The sequence below is a fragment of the Nothobranchius furzeri genome, chromosome 15 (genome assembly GCF_043380555.1).
Source record: "Nothobranchius furzeri strain GRZ-AD chromosome 15, NfurGRZ-RIMD1, whole genome shotgun sequence".
Lineage (NCBI taxonomy): Eukaryota > Metazoa > Chordata > Actinopteri > Cyprinodontiformes > Nothobranchiidae > Nothobranchius > Nothobranchius furzeri.
Window position 1 is genome coordinate 53,311,305 of NC_091755.1, and position 14,345 is coordinate 53,325,649.

General features: G+C 43.3%; 1 protein-coding gene across 3 annotated transcripts in view; it reads left to right on the forward strand.

Moving 5' to 3' along the window:
- Window positions 1–14,345, forward strand: part of prex1 (phosphatidylinositol-3,4,5-trisphosphate-dependent Rac exchange factor 1) — a 114,474-nt gene that overhangs the window by 77,120 nt on the left and 23,009 nt on the right. For all 3 annotated transcript variants that reach the window (XR_008564303.2, XM_054746134.2, XM_054746135.2), the window contains exons 18-23: window positions 4,446–4,594; window positions 4,684–4,769; window positions 8,226–8,365; window positions 10,135–10,279; window positions 11,684–11,859; window positions 13,558–13,719. Coding sequence is in view for 2 of the 3 variants with exons in the window: in XM_054746134.2 (XP_054602109.2) it covers window positions 4,446–4,594; window positions 4,684–4,769; window positions 8,226–8,365; window positions 10,135–10,279; window positions 11,684–11,859; window positions 13,558–13,719 (858 nt within the window). In the remaining variant the exon portion in view is untranslated. The remainder of the gene's footprint in view (window positions 1–4,445; window positions 4,595–4,683; window positions 4,770–8,225; window positions 8,366–10,134; window positions 10,280–11,683; window positions 11,860–13,557; window positions 13,720–14,345) is intronic.

Below are 14,345 nucleotides of genomic sequence, written 5' to 3' on the forward strand. Positions count from 1 at the left end.
GTCTCCCTGTTTTCCTTTTTGGCAGAAGCTTTGCTGTGATTGGCTGCAGAGTCATCGCCTTGCTTGCTCACATTACCGTCAGACAAAATGGGAACATGCACATCTTTGCTCATTTAGAGCAGTCTAAAAATAGATGTTGCCCTTTTTTAAATTCAAATAATTTGTGGTATTTTGTCACATCTGTAGTTTCTGTTGCAAGTGTCCCATTTGTCTTTAGCGTATCAATCAAAGTGACCTTTAGTGATTGCACTGATGAGAGGCACCATTTATTTTCTTGTCTTTTCTGTTTTTTTCATGCTCATCTTTTTGGACCACATCCTCTTTAGTCAGAAGATGTACCTTTGGCCGATCTGACTATCACACTAAACCCTGTTGGTTTATTCAGTCCAGTCAAACTCTTAAAACTCTTTTCACAACACATTTGAAGTTGGGACTGAAATGCCGTCTTTCTGCTTTGGTGATTGTGGTGGAATGGGGAAGCCACCACTTACACCTCTGAGTGCGGTAGTCAAAGAGCTCAAGTTCTCTATAGCGTTGTAAAACACTGATTTTACTGTGATACGATATAAAATCAATATTGGGGATTAGATTTGTTGTTTGCCGATATTTAAAATTCAGTCAAAATACCGTTTTGATTTGATCGATCAACAGGAAATAGAATTACAAGGGATTGAACGCCATCATTTCCTCAGGGGAGAGAGGATTTCCTCACTGCTCACCACAACGCCACTCGCTTCGTCATTTAACACGTTTGGTGATGTTCAGTAGTAAAGCTTGGTTTATGCTTGACGCATTTACTTTCCGCTTGGTGATGCGGCTCGCGGATGGAACGCGCTTCACAACTCGCAGCGTTTATGGTTCATGCGGCTTGTCTCTGCGGTGAGCCAATATTCTCCCAAACTGTAGGGGGCAGCATGGAGCTCTACGGCATGCATCCAACACTACACCTTAGTAGAAGTACAAATTACTGTTGTTTACAACATGGCATTCCAGCATTTTTTAACAGCGTTCTCGTCTTTTCTGACAGTGCGAGCTATTTCTCTCCAAGAATTATTAACAACATGTTGATCACGGTGATCTCTGAGAGCTGAATCATACAAATGTCTGTATTTACGAACCTCTGCCATACTAGTTCTTGCCAGTCCGCCATGTTTTTCCGCGTCTGACCGTCCGTGTGGGTATAAAATTTCCTAGGTGTGCGGAAAGTTTGTGCCGTGCGGAGGCGCGGTGGAGGGGCGTGGTTGTTAAAATGGTGCAATTTCGCCGCTCGGAGCCGTGCGAACCTCGCAGACGCGTCAAGCATAAACCAAACAGGCAGAAAACAGCTTGTCAGCCAAACTTCAAAACAAAGCAATTTTCTAAATAAAATTGTATTTGATAAAACGTAATCACATTGATTTTTGTGTTTTGGATCAATGACCAAAGTATTAATGCATCAATGATGACCGCATAATCGATGTATGGATGTAGATCGATGTATTGTTACACTCTCTAATGCTTCAGTGATTAATATAATTTAAAACTGTTCCTAGTAACAGAATCGTGAGGAAAATCTTGAATTGTTGGTCTTTAGTCCTGAAGTGTGACAGTATTCAGGTTTAGAACGGAGATAACGAACTTAAAGCAGTGTTTAGGAGGAAAATCATGCCAGGGGATACCTCTTTCCTCCTCCTTTCCTCCACAACTGTCTCAGTTTCCTCATCCTCTTCCCTCATTTTAAATTCTTATAATAAGAGCAAGTGCTTGATTCCCTTTCGTTGTTGGCGCCACATCTGTCGATGCGATTCCGTCGTAATGAGAACTCATACCGGCTGTACTCTATTAGCTACGTCTTACATCATACAGAGGGAAATGATGAATGACTCACACTTGTATAGCGCCTTTCAGAGTCAGAGGACTCCAGAGCACTTCACTCTACTGTGCATCAGTCATCCATTCACACACTGATGGTGATGAGCTACGATGTAGCCACAGCTGCTCTGGGGCACAGTGACAGAGGTGATGTGTACGAGTCCTTTATGCTGGCTGAAAATAAAATGTGATGCCGCCCTAAAGGAGCCATGTGTGTGTTACAGGGATAAATGGTTCTCCCGACAACCTGGCTTGTACTTGAAGCCTTGGATTTGAACAGCCAACAAATGAATTTTGATGACAGAATTATCCTTTCTTATTTGAAAGCCGTATTTTGAATGATGTCTTACTCATATTCAGTGCACTATTCCAAACATTGTGTTGTGAGCTTCACCTTCTTTGATGCTCTAAAGCTGTGACACAAACACATATTATCTTGGGACTTGGCCAGCTTAAGCGGTTCATGTGTGAACGATCAGAGGCGGCTTATAAAAGGAGGTCTTTGCAGCCTCGTAGTGTGAAACGGGCTTAAATTCACTGCTGATGTTTAACTTTTTCTTCCACTTCTCTGATGTACTGCCTCACTTCCCTGAATTCAAGCTTTTCTCACATTATTGCGATTCAGGTTTCCCTTCCCCGCTTCCACGAAATTTAGCCCTCCCTCCACGGCTCCTTGGTGCTCCCTTGTCCATCGTTTCTTCCTCCCGCTAGTCTGTTGTTCACCTCCTCCAGCCCCTCGCAATAACAGGATTGCAGGTTGTGACATGGCTTGTGTGCCAGCACAGTGAATGAAGCTCAGCTGATTCCCATGGGGCTCTGAAAAGGGACACACACTCACACACTGAGGCTCTTTCACTGTTTGATACCATTATAGAAAGTCACGTGTAGAGCAGCACCCATGCTGAGTAGTCACATACATCCTTCCTTTTTCAAATGGCTGTGGCTCCTCCCTGTCGTTCCTACATCCATCCGGGGCCGTCATCCAGAGTCAGGGTGTCTAGCTCAGCCAAGGCCACCCCACCCCACCGGATCTGTGCCCAGGACACTGGACTCACACAGCCAACATACAGAGGCAGCATTATTCCCACAACGTGACTGAAGATGTGAAAGATGACTGCGTTCAGTGACCTGCAACAGGCTATGGTGCTGTGTCATTTTAAATGGGTTATAGAAGGTGATATATGACCATGCCCAGCTGGTGGTGCCTGACGCTTTGGGAGTGTGTCCATGTTCATGGGACATGTTCACATATTTAAAGGACTTGTTCAATGATAAACTGTGTAAAACACGTTCCTTTTAAAGTCAATCGGTCAGTCTGAGTAGCATATGCATACTGGAGGTGAAAGTTTTCTGCAGCCCCCATCACCTGCATAAAGGACATGGACAGGAAAGCGATCAGGGGAGATCAAAATGCGTCTCGGCTAGTAGAAGCTAACCATTAGCCATTCCACAACATGGCAGGACACATTTGGGCTTGTGGTATTTGTGGATGTAACACATCAATGTAGCATTTTTACTAGAAAATATGTTTTACTAGCCTAAAATCTAGACCGTCGTCTGCCAAAGCAAGACTGACAGTCTAGCAGCGCTCCATAATGGTGGACTGTAGCAGTCCAATGACTTCGCTCTTTTGCGTTGGTATGCCAATCGCAGCACTCTTATCAGCCAGGTGGGCAGGATGTTACTGCGACTGAGCGAAACTAAGATGGCCACATCTCCGTAGCGGTCCAATCACAGGGCTCTTGGTTAGGGATGCAACGATACCACATTTTCCAAACCGATACCATACCGATACTTGGATCTGAATACTCACCGATACCAATTACCAATACCAAAACTTCTACCACACAAAAAAATGCAATGATTTGGAATACAGATTTTATTTTCTTCTCTGCTTTCAACGGGAAAAGACTGTGAGGTAGATAAAAAGTAAAATATATGAATAGAAATCATCACAAAACTAAAATATTAGGTGAACAGAAATGACAAGTTACAGTGAAGCCATTTTCAAGCAACTGCATTGGTATCGGTTCCTGGTATCGGTTAACTTTTACCAATACCGATACCAGCATTGTATCGGTATCTGCACTGATACCGATACCAGTATCGGTGCATCCCTACTCTTGGTTCACCAGAGCTCCCAGGCTAGAACAGCTAACCTGACAGCAAGCACGTCTGGAAAAACTCCATGTCTGTATCATGAAGTGAAAAAATGTGGCGAATCAAGGAAAATTGTGCAAATCTGTCAAACGTCAACAATGTAAACAACCTTCTGCACAATCCTATCTAGTACCCATCTTGATGAGCGCTTCATCCATAACAAAAACACCACTCTTATGCTCAAAAATACTTGACTGGTTTTGTCTCCCTTGTGTTTATTTGTGTGTTCCTCCTTGGAAGCATAGTATGCTTTACTTCCTTGTGAGTAATCCACACTAGATGCTGGACACATCTGAGCCAAAGGGAGAACACCACTTGAGGCGTTGCTCGTGAGCCGAGTGTGTTTCAAATTCGAAACACTTATTAAATCTGGAGCAAGCTGTAAACCATAAATGAGAACATTCTGTCTGCTGTCTGTCCGTCTGTCCTTCCAGATGGCCGGCCTGCAGGTGGGCAGGAAGATCTACACCATCAACGAGGATCTGCTGTTCCTCAGGCCGTTCTCAGAAGTGGAAACCATGATTAGCCAGGCCTTCTGCATACGACGCTCTCTGCGGCTGCTGGTTGCCACCAAAGCAAAAGAGTGAGGCATCGTGAACAATCGGTCGATCAAACAAACATGTACAGCAGACACGAAGCAGAGGCTGTTCTGACTCGTCTCTCCCTCTCCAGGATTGTAAAGATCCCTGATAATCCAGATAACCTCTCCTTCAGACTCTCTGGATCAGCACCTCCTCATGTTCACGCTGTCAGAAAAGGTGAGAAAATGGCCCAGCTGCCTTTTAGAGCTGAATAATTCATCAGAAGATTCTGATATGGCAAAAGGCATGATGATGTTTTTAGCTTAACATTTAACTGATTACTATCACTTTTAAAATAAATAAATTAATTAATTAGGTTATTTATCTATTTATCAATTTATGTATTTTATGTATTCTTTCTTTATACGTGCTATTTTTAAACAGAGTGCTATTTTTAAACAGAGTTTTTTTTACCATAGATTTATGATCAACATTATTTTTATAACTATATAACTTTTTATATTGCAAATCTCATTTTAGCTCTTATGATTTTATATTTTAACCTTAATTTAACTTTTTCCAGTGTTTCCTCTGTGGGTGCCCTCTGCCCCGGGGGCGGTGGTCGGCTGTGGCGGTCTGGGTGCTTTCCAGGTGTGCCTGGGTGGAGGTGGGGGTCTCCGCCCTCCCTGCCCTGGGCGCCCTGTTTTGGTGCCTCAGCTGCTGCTGTGGATCTGCTGCTGTCAGGGCGGATGGCTCCCCTGATGGCGTTTCCTTAACCTTATCTTAGCTGGTCTGGCTCATCTGATCTCAGCCCATCGTGTTATTTTTTTGTGGGTGGGGGGGTGGTGTGTGTGTGTGTGTGTGCGCGCGTGCGCGCGTGCGCCTGCGTGCGTGCGTGCGTGCGCCGGTTAAGGGTTTTTTATTGTCAGACTGTTTTTAAAATGCTGAGGATGGGAGGGAATGCGGGGCCTTTTTAATTTGTTAAGCACTTGGAGTTGCATGTATTGCATGATCAAGTGCTATATAATTAAAGTTTGATTGATTGATCGATGATTGTAGGAAACACGAAAAGCTTTTTTTCCCCATTTTTCTGACTCAAAATAAAATCTGAATTACATTTTGTATGCAAGAATAACCACGTGATTCGTATTGCTTGAGATCTTTTCAGAGTCTGGGGTGTCCACAAAAATAAACGATAATGAACAAGAATCTGTTTCTAGACCTACAGAAAGAGAGAAGGACAAAAACCGACAAAACAAACAAAAAATACAACAATACAACAAGATCCAGTTATCACTGAGTCAGCCTGATGATGAAATATAAAATCAACATTGTTTAACTGAACAATCGCACGATAATAAATAACAGTGCAATAAGTGCCAACCACAGCCTTAAGACATGTGTTGAACGTGCCCAAGTCCATACTTATGAGAGCACCATGTGAGCACCTGTGTGTGTACACGTGCTTGTTTATGTAAGGTTTCTCTATAGGAGCGTCCAACAGAGAGTGTGAGGGGCCACAGATCTGCCCCCTAAAGATGTGCAGGAGACGGAGGGAGCTCCAAGTCCCAGAGATCCAGGAGCTGCCCCAGAGCACAGGAACCCCAGGGAGACTGCAACCAGAAAGGCCCCCGCCCCCCTCGAGAGGCGCAGAGGATCGCCCCTGGGGCCACAACCAGCAGCCAGCAGAGTCCCGGGAGATATCGGCGGCAAGCCCACTGGCCCGCCCGCAGCCTCCCACCCCCTAGCCGGCCGAGCCCGGGACCCAGGGGCGACCACCCCCGCCGGGGACCCAGCAGAGCCCAGGGACCCAGACCCCACCAGGCAGCCACCGGGATTGGTCAGGCAGATGCCAAAAATCTTAAACCCCCTGACCCGGGAGCCACAAACACTCAGGCAGACCAAGGCACCGCACTCCACACCAGGTGTGGCAGGGAGAGGGGAGATGAAGATCTATATTATCAAAAGAAGTCCCAGGATAAGGGAGGAGTCAGAGGCCCCACCTGACATATACAGTCATACACACAGTCACACACTCCCTCCCTCATGCTCACACATTCACATACAACCAAAGACTTACAAAAATGCACGCCAGACACCCACTCATGCTCCCCATACACACCCTACTCACTCTGGTCCCGGTACTGCTGCACATAGGGTACAACCATTACCGGTTACCAGAGTTTGACCCTTTCTGCTGGGGTGCTGATGAGCAGGCTCCCCCGCCCAACATTGAGCACAGCAACCCACCACCCCAGACCCCAACCGGACGGTCAGATCTCCCTCCTAACCTCCAGCCCCAGGAAGCCAAGCGACAACAGAGGTGTGCTAAGACCCCTAGTCTCCCTCCGCCTGCTCCAGCATGGTGTTAGTGAGTGTTGATGAGGTGTATTCCATGGCTGTGGTGAGCGGGCAGTGCGGGCATCGTCTGGCCTATGCCAGCTGATGCCACCACCTCACCCCACTTGCACCTACAGCCCTTATTGTCTATGTGCAGTTTAAAATTGGAAGTGGGCACCGGCACTTGGGATGAGGCTGAGCTATCCCCCCTGCCGTTGAATGTGTTCACTCCTAAGGTCCAAGCTACCATTAATGCCACTAATTATGCTAGTCCGAAATATTGCTAATGCTAGCTCTACCTACTGCTACGTCCTTGTTGAACGAGAGGAAAATAACAAAGAATCGTTTTGGAGCACCACTCATGTTTCAGGAAGTACTGGGAAAGTCTAGACTCTGAATGAATGCTAGATAGATCCACAGCTAGCAGTCCAGTCTGATGGTACGGCTTCACACTTCCATTTCTGTGCCACACACACACACATACACACATGCACACACATAACCTGATTCAATTTAGTAGACTAAACGCTTCCTGGCCTGCACTAAATGTGATAAAAAGTCATTCTGAATAAAGTTGAGGGAAAGATGAAGTAATTGTAGCTTCACCACCTGTTATTTTCTGCTTTTAGGTCTTATTATTAGTTTTATGACCACCTGTTGGCCAGACGGTTTGCAGTCTGACTTTAAACCTCTTGACAGACAAACTTTACTTAGGAAAACACCCTCAAACATCCATCTTCTGTAATATTTGTACTGGCTCCATTTATGCGATCAGAGCTAAAAGTATAAGACGACACTCCAAATTTGTCAGTTGTTTTTATCTCTCTGCTACACTCTCCTCACGACCTCATTACCAGATGTTAGACTGATTCAAAAGAGAGATTTACTGTTTGACGGGAGACACGATGGATGAGTATGTGTGGAGGCCAGATGGAAGCAGGAGGACAAACACGTTGAAAAGAGCTGTTGCTGAATGGTGCATCTGAGGAATGTGATAACTCAGTTTTGTTTTACTTTATTATGGCCTCTCCTCTTTCCCCTTCTAACCCTCCCCTCTCTGCTTTCCTTCTCTATTTGTCTCCTTATTGTAGCAGATTACCTCTGGCTCTGTTTTTGTATGAGGTGCATTTTTTTCCGTCTAAATTCAAAGTCAGGCTTGGAGTTTTTATGCCAAGCATTGATTTGGTTTGAATTAGGTCATTTTTGGCACCCCGAGTGGAAGTGAGAGGTGTTGACTGGCCTTAAAGCCGTCCGTGCCATGAAACAACACGTTTATGACACAGAACTGAATTAAGTAACTTAATGTTTTCCTCAAATAACTTTGTCGTATTTATTACTTTTGACATGCTGCAGGCTGGGAGGCGGCCGCTGCGGGTCTTCAGCCTGGCCAAGTAGTTCTGAAAGTCAACGGCAATAATGTCAACCACGGTGATTACCAGGAGGTTCTGGAGCACTTCACCGCCCAGAACACGCACCAGGAGCCTCCTCAAGCGGTGAGAGGATTAAGTCTGCCTATCAGTGTTTTCTGTAAAGTGATTTTCCAACAAGCAGCATCATCACACACAACACGTGGCGCCCAGAGAGGTTTTTATGGTGCTTGAATGTGTGAGCCAACTGGTACAAGAGAAGCTTTAAGTGATTTTCTCTTTTTGTCCAGCTTAGTAAAGCCACAAAACGGTATTATATGGTATTTGTAGTAACTTAAGGGGTAATTCAACCATGTAGGATCAAATTATACTAGGGTTGTCAGATAAATATTGGCTGATATTGGTATTAAAATGTGATATCGGAAATTATCAGTATTGGTTTTTAATTGCATCTAATGGTATCTGTTTATATTGGTATCTGAATTGAATAGTTAGTTGGGATGTAAGAACATATTGATCTGGCAATATATCATGATATTTTTGCCTGCAATATTATATCAATATTCAAAAGCAGTGTATTGATTTTTTTGGAAAATTTTAAATGCAAACATTTGTGCATTTTCTTTTCATTTGGTGCAATTCAAACACTGACCTTTAGTTGGCAGCAGTATGCAATGGGGTTGTTTCATCCACTGATATGTAAATCCATCTATTATGGTTCAGATACCTCATGTTAAACGTTTACTTATCAGTTTGGATTGCTCATGAAATTTTCCTGCAACGATTTCCGTCTGGGTGAATGTATCGCAATATATCGTGATATATCGTATTGTCTCCCCTGTATTGTGATACGCATCGTATCGCCAGATTTCCACCAATGCACATCCCTAATACTTCAACTGTTTTAATACTTTAGATATTGGCAATGAAGCCGAAATCAAACATCTTTAAACTTAAACATAAAAATCTGAAGGATTAGAGAGAATTAATGACTTTTAATGTGTTTATAACATTAACTGAAGCAGAACGAGTGGGCAAACTATCATTTTATTTCTAATGTTTATCACAGTAATAGTGAGTTTGATGGTTTGTTTTAAACATATATAGAGATGCACCAAAATTTGGCCAAAATAAAACTTTGTAATCAGAGCTTTTTTTCTAGTCATGTGTTCACCATCGTTAAATGCTAATTCACTCGAGCAATAGCAGATCATTGTTGTGAAATATGTTACTTTCAGAATTTTCCAAGTTAACTGGACATTCTTAAAATGCTGTCAATTATAAGATGTAGTCATACATTAGATCTGTCTGAGTCGGTATCACCTTTCAAAACTAGAATCAGAGCTTCTCCGCTGCTATTTATTCTAACAATTCTTAGGTTTAAAAATAAACCTCAAGCTGGTGAGCATCATGTTGTCCTGTTTTCATTAACATGTCTTCTATTTTGATGAAGATTTTAAATTCTTCAGCACTGATTCATGAATGGACTCCTTCCTTCTACCCAATACCGCATGGCTGGTGTCAAACTCTAAAGTCGACTTGTTTTGACATTCCTGTAGCAGCACTTCGTGTCTCCAGGCAGTATTTCACAAGCCTGCAGACAGAGCCGGGTGTCTTCCGTACCGTGTAAAACACAGTGTTTTGTTTAGTTTCATTCGGGTTCGCCTACTCTTCCGACTAATCCCTTTTTGCTCCAGCCTGCTGAAGCAGTCTTATTCTAGCCCGATTCCAGTAAGTTCAGCTGGTTTATTTAACAGCAGGATATGTTTCCTGGATGTGGTTTCCTGCAACTTTAAGTAATTTTCATTCAGTTTTTGATTGTTACGTGCAAAATGTCTACACAAAGCTGAGTGATCCTTTAGGCCTTGACTGATTTAATCTGTTATTCCCAACAGTGTCACTGGGTGTATCGTGCATTTGAAGATGTGGAAGAGTTGCACAAAGCAAGGGGTGAAGGAGAGATGGATGATCAGTCTTTTAGGCCTTACCCAGTGGAGAACGGCTCTGACCACGAGGAGGAGAACACCACCAATGGGACAGGTGAAACCTGATACTGTGTCCTTTTAAAATCATTTAATAGTTTTTCTACCTTTGTAACATAAGCCGTGTTTCCACTATGGGAGCTCAGGGAGATTTCTGGTAGGGGGAAAAGTGAGAGAAAATACGATGGCTCAGTCCTCTTAGCTGTTCAGGACTTTGCTAAGATGTCCGCATGCTGCAATAGTTTCTGTAGTGAGTGATGTCACCGATCAGTGGCAAAAGTCAACTTTAAAACATTAGACGTCTTATTCTGTCAAGCACGCTGTCATATGTCCTGTTTAGGGGACGGGGAGAGTGGCTGTGTGGGATAAAAAAGTGGTATTTGATGACCAGAAGAAACGTCTCTCTTTTATGGCGCTGTGTAAGAGACGACAAAGCGGCATAAATGACGGCATTGTGGCGGGATCCAACAGTGGTTTTTGGCATTGGGAGGTTAGAAAGGGTCATTTGAAAGCAGCATCCACACTTATGTTTATGCTTCCATTCTACTTTGTTAATAACTCTTTCAGTTTTTCAAATGCTGGTTGTTTTGGCGACATCTAGTGATATTGTTTCCTACCGAGTTATTCGACCAATAAGCGTGAGTGTAAGTGATGGTGTGTATTTTCCCTGGCAATAGGAGGCAGTACGTATCTAAAACGAAGTAATTGTGGCCAACTAAGCAAGTGGTATGTCTGTGTTTGAGCAAGATCTTATGAACGGATGGCCGTAAGGGTCAAATCCCTGGGAGCGCCATTTTCGAATGATCAGACTGCCGTTCATCACTGGCAACTAACAAATAGGTAAATGTGTAAAATGTTTATGAATGGCAAACGTTTTGTAACCAATTTTTACAAATCAGTGAATGTATGTGGTTCTCACGGGCTCCCGTAGAAGGAAAAACTGCGTCTTATATGGCGTCGCCCAGAGACTCCCATGTATTTTAGACCTGATTTTTATGGTTATGTATTATGAAGCCGCCAATACTTTTCAACAACAGGGCATCATTTAATTGACTGTTAACAACATTTCAATGAATGTTTCCAGAGATTAAAGGTAAAATATTAAATACACACGTTGTCACTCTAACCACAAGTCAAACCCGGCGACTCGACCGTGCGAGAACACGCTCCGGTTCAGGTACTTGTTGGTTCATGGAAGTGATCATCGAAATGGAGACACGCTCATGCTGTCGTGGTCCGGTGAAATAACTCGAAAGTTCCCATAGTGGAAACGAGAATTGAAGTTGTAGCTCTCTGTTTACGGGTTGTAAAATGTATTATCTGTATTTATTAGTTAAGAAGGCATTTAAACACATTTCAAATGTTTTATATATAATTTTTTAAAACATCACAGAGTAGGTTTGTATTAATTTAAATGTATTACTGAAAGTATAATGTTTAAATGCGTGAAACTGCTCTACAGACCACAGACTTGGCAGACTCTCCCTCTCCAGCGATCTGCCACTGGTCAATCTGACGGTTGATAACGTCCACCAGGAGCACGGCGTGGTTTACGAATATGTCAGCACTGCTGGCATCAAGAGCCACGTCCTGGAGAAGATTGTGGAGCCCAAAGGTTGCTTCAGCCTAACTGCCAAGGTGCTTATGAGGAAATGGAAGTCTCAGATATTTGTTTCTTAACCCTTTAAAACCTGAACTGTATTGGCTATTTATTGGCTAATGTTAAAGAAAGATTATGTAAGAATTTTACAGTAAAATAATCAATAAAGTCATTGTTTTACATCTGTGAGCTCGTTAGGTCGCCGAGTTTGCACCAAGCTAATGGTGCAGCTTCGGCATATGTAATTTGACACCGGCAGGCAAAAAGCTCCAGAGTTGCTTAAAGAACCAAAGTCAGTAAGCAGGAGCGACCTAGAAGTAATTTCTTGCAACTCTAAGAAGCTATAGCATCTTTTTGTTTTACTCTAATATTGGGTAATGATGGCTAGAGGCAACGTTGAGCCAACAATGCTAATGGTGAATTAGAAACAACCCGGCTCCAAAAATATCTCAAGCTACTTTTTCAGGGACCAACAACTGGATATTCTAGTGAAACGCATGTGTGAAGTGAATAATGAGTCAATGTAGTGTTTCACTTCCCTTAAGCCGGGCATACACTGTGCGACTTTTTCACTCGTAGCACTCAGCTTCAGCTCAAACTGTACGACTTCCTCGCAGGGCAGATCTCACGAGTCATGTGCTCACACTGCACGACCCAGTTCTCGGATGCAATCTGACTGCTCACACTGTTCGTCTGGTAGAAGCACGTCGGACCTAAAACTATGCTAAAAATAGCAGTTTTTACTCAACACGTGAGACTTTTTTGTCTTGTTTTGCCTGTTGTCCTTCGGGAGTGCTGCAGGACGACACACAGGGATTTATGGGGCTGGATGAGGAAAACAAAATAAAGAAAGTAAATCTGTTTTGTGATCATTTTAATTTGACATGAACATGACAAACACGCTTTCTTGACAATCTTTTTGAGTAAAAAAAAACATGTAGAAATTAAAACGAACAACGTGTGTTATTAGGGAAATAGCGGGTGAGCGGTGTTGATGCATGATTGCGCATGCGCCGTGAGCGGTTCTGGTACTTTTTGGGTCGCAGCTGCTTGCAGCGCCGCTTCAACAGTGCGATACCCTCACGAGGGACGAGCAAAATATCAAACGCGCCAGAAGTTTGTGTGAGCTCACGATTGCTGATCGGTAGCTGGTCACGGGGTGTTAATCGCCTCCCGTAACCCCCTGTACACTACACGACGCTCAGTGCAAAACTCGCCCCGATCTTGTGGATTCTCGCATGAGTGGAAAATCGGCTCAAAAACGTGAAAAAGTCGCACAGTGTACGCCCGGCTTTAACGAGCTTCAGTAATCTACTTGGTGACTGCTGTGCATGTATTTTTTGATAGTTTGTTGCTCATTTATTCAGTGCTTTTTATTTTTCTCATTTATATACGTCCATCAGCATATTGATAATAATACTTCACCCAATGGTCAACAAGGATTCTATTATGTCTCTAAGTTATACTTTCTATGTAAATGTGATTTGATTTCACATTCGACCATCTCCAGGAAAACTCAGAGTTGTCTCAAATGTTCTCAAACTTAAAAAGGATCACGAATCTGAAAGCCTCACAGGGGTTTTGTTTCTCCACTGCTGCTTTCAATTAATTATTTATCTGAACTGAAATGCTAGTTTTTGTGTTGCTGCTGGTAGAACATCCAATTGGACTACAATTGTTCCAAAACTTTCCTCAGTAGGCGCGATCAGTCCTTATCAGTGGTTCCTTTTCTCCAGATCCTGGAGGCGTTCTCTGGTGATGACAACCTCTTTGTGCAGAACTGCAGCCAGCTCATCTCCCAGAGCGATCGAGTTGTTACCATGCCGCAGTACGAGTTCAGACAAATCTGTGACACCAAGCTGGAGAGTATCAAACTTCGTATCAGCAGCTATCAGCAGGTAATTAGACACACTCCTGACCAGGCCAGAGGCCACAGCTCCCTTTACTTATCAACATCATTATCAAACACATTTGTTTAACCCATTATGAGGCGATAGTGCAAGTTAGTGCCTGGGGATTAAATAGTTAAACATCCACACAATGGATGGTTTGTTATGCTTCAAACAAAGAATAAGCAAATGGTTTGAACTCTGATATTTTACACTGATCAGTGCCCTATGGGGAAGGCATACTAATATTTTTATCATTTTCTTGTGCCAGTATGTGCTAAAATGACCCTTTGGAGGGTTAATGAAATGTCACTCAGGCCCCTACCGCCCTTCTGTGGTCGAAATATTGCACTTGCAACTTCAGAGTGCCGGTCCGATCCCTGTTGGACTTAAGTGGAGCAGATATGCCAGCGTTGCAGCCTGCTTCCGGCACGTTTCCTGAGCACATCTGATTTGTTTGATTTAGTGATTAACTGCACCTGTAGACACCAATGGCTGAGGAGACGTTTCAGCTGTTAGATTAAGGTGTTAAAATAACAAACGCAAAGCAGGGAGATAAGTTTCACTTTTGGTTTTACTAACACACAGTAGGGGCTGCTAAAGGAAGCCAAAGCAACACAGTATCCCTTAAAGAA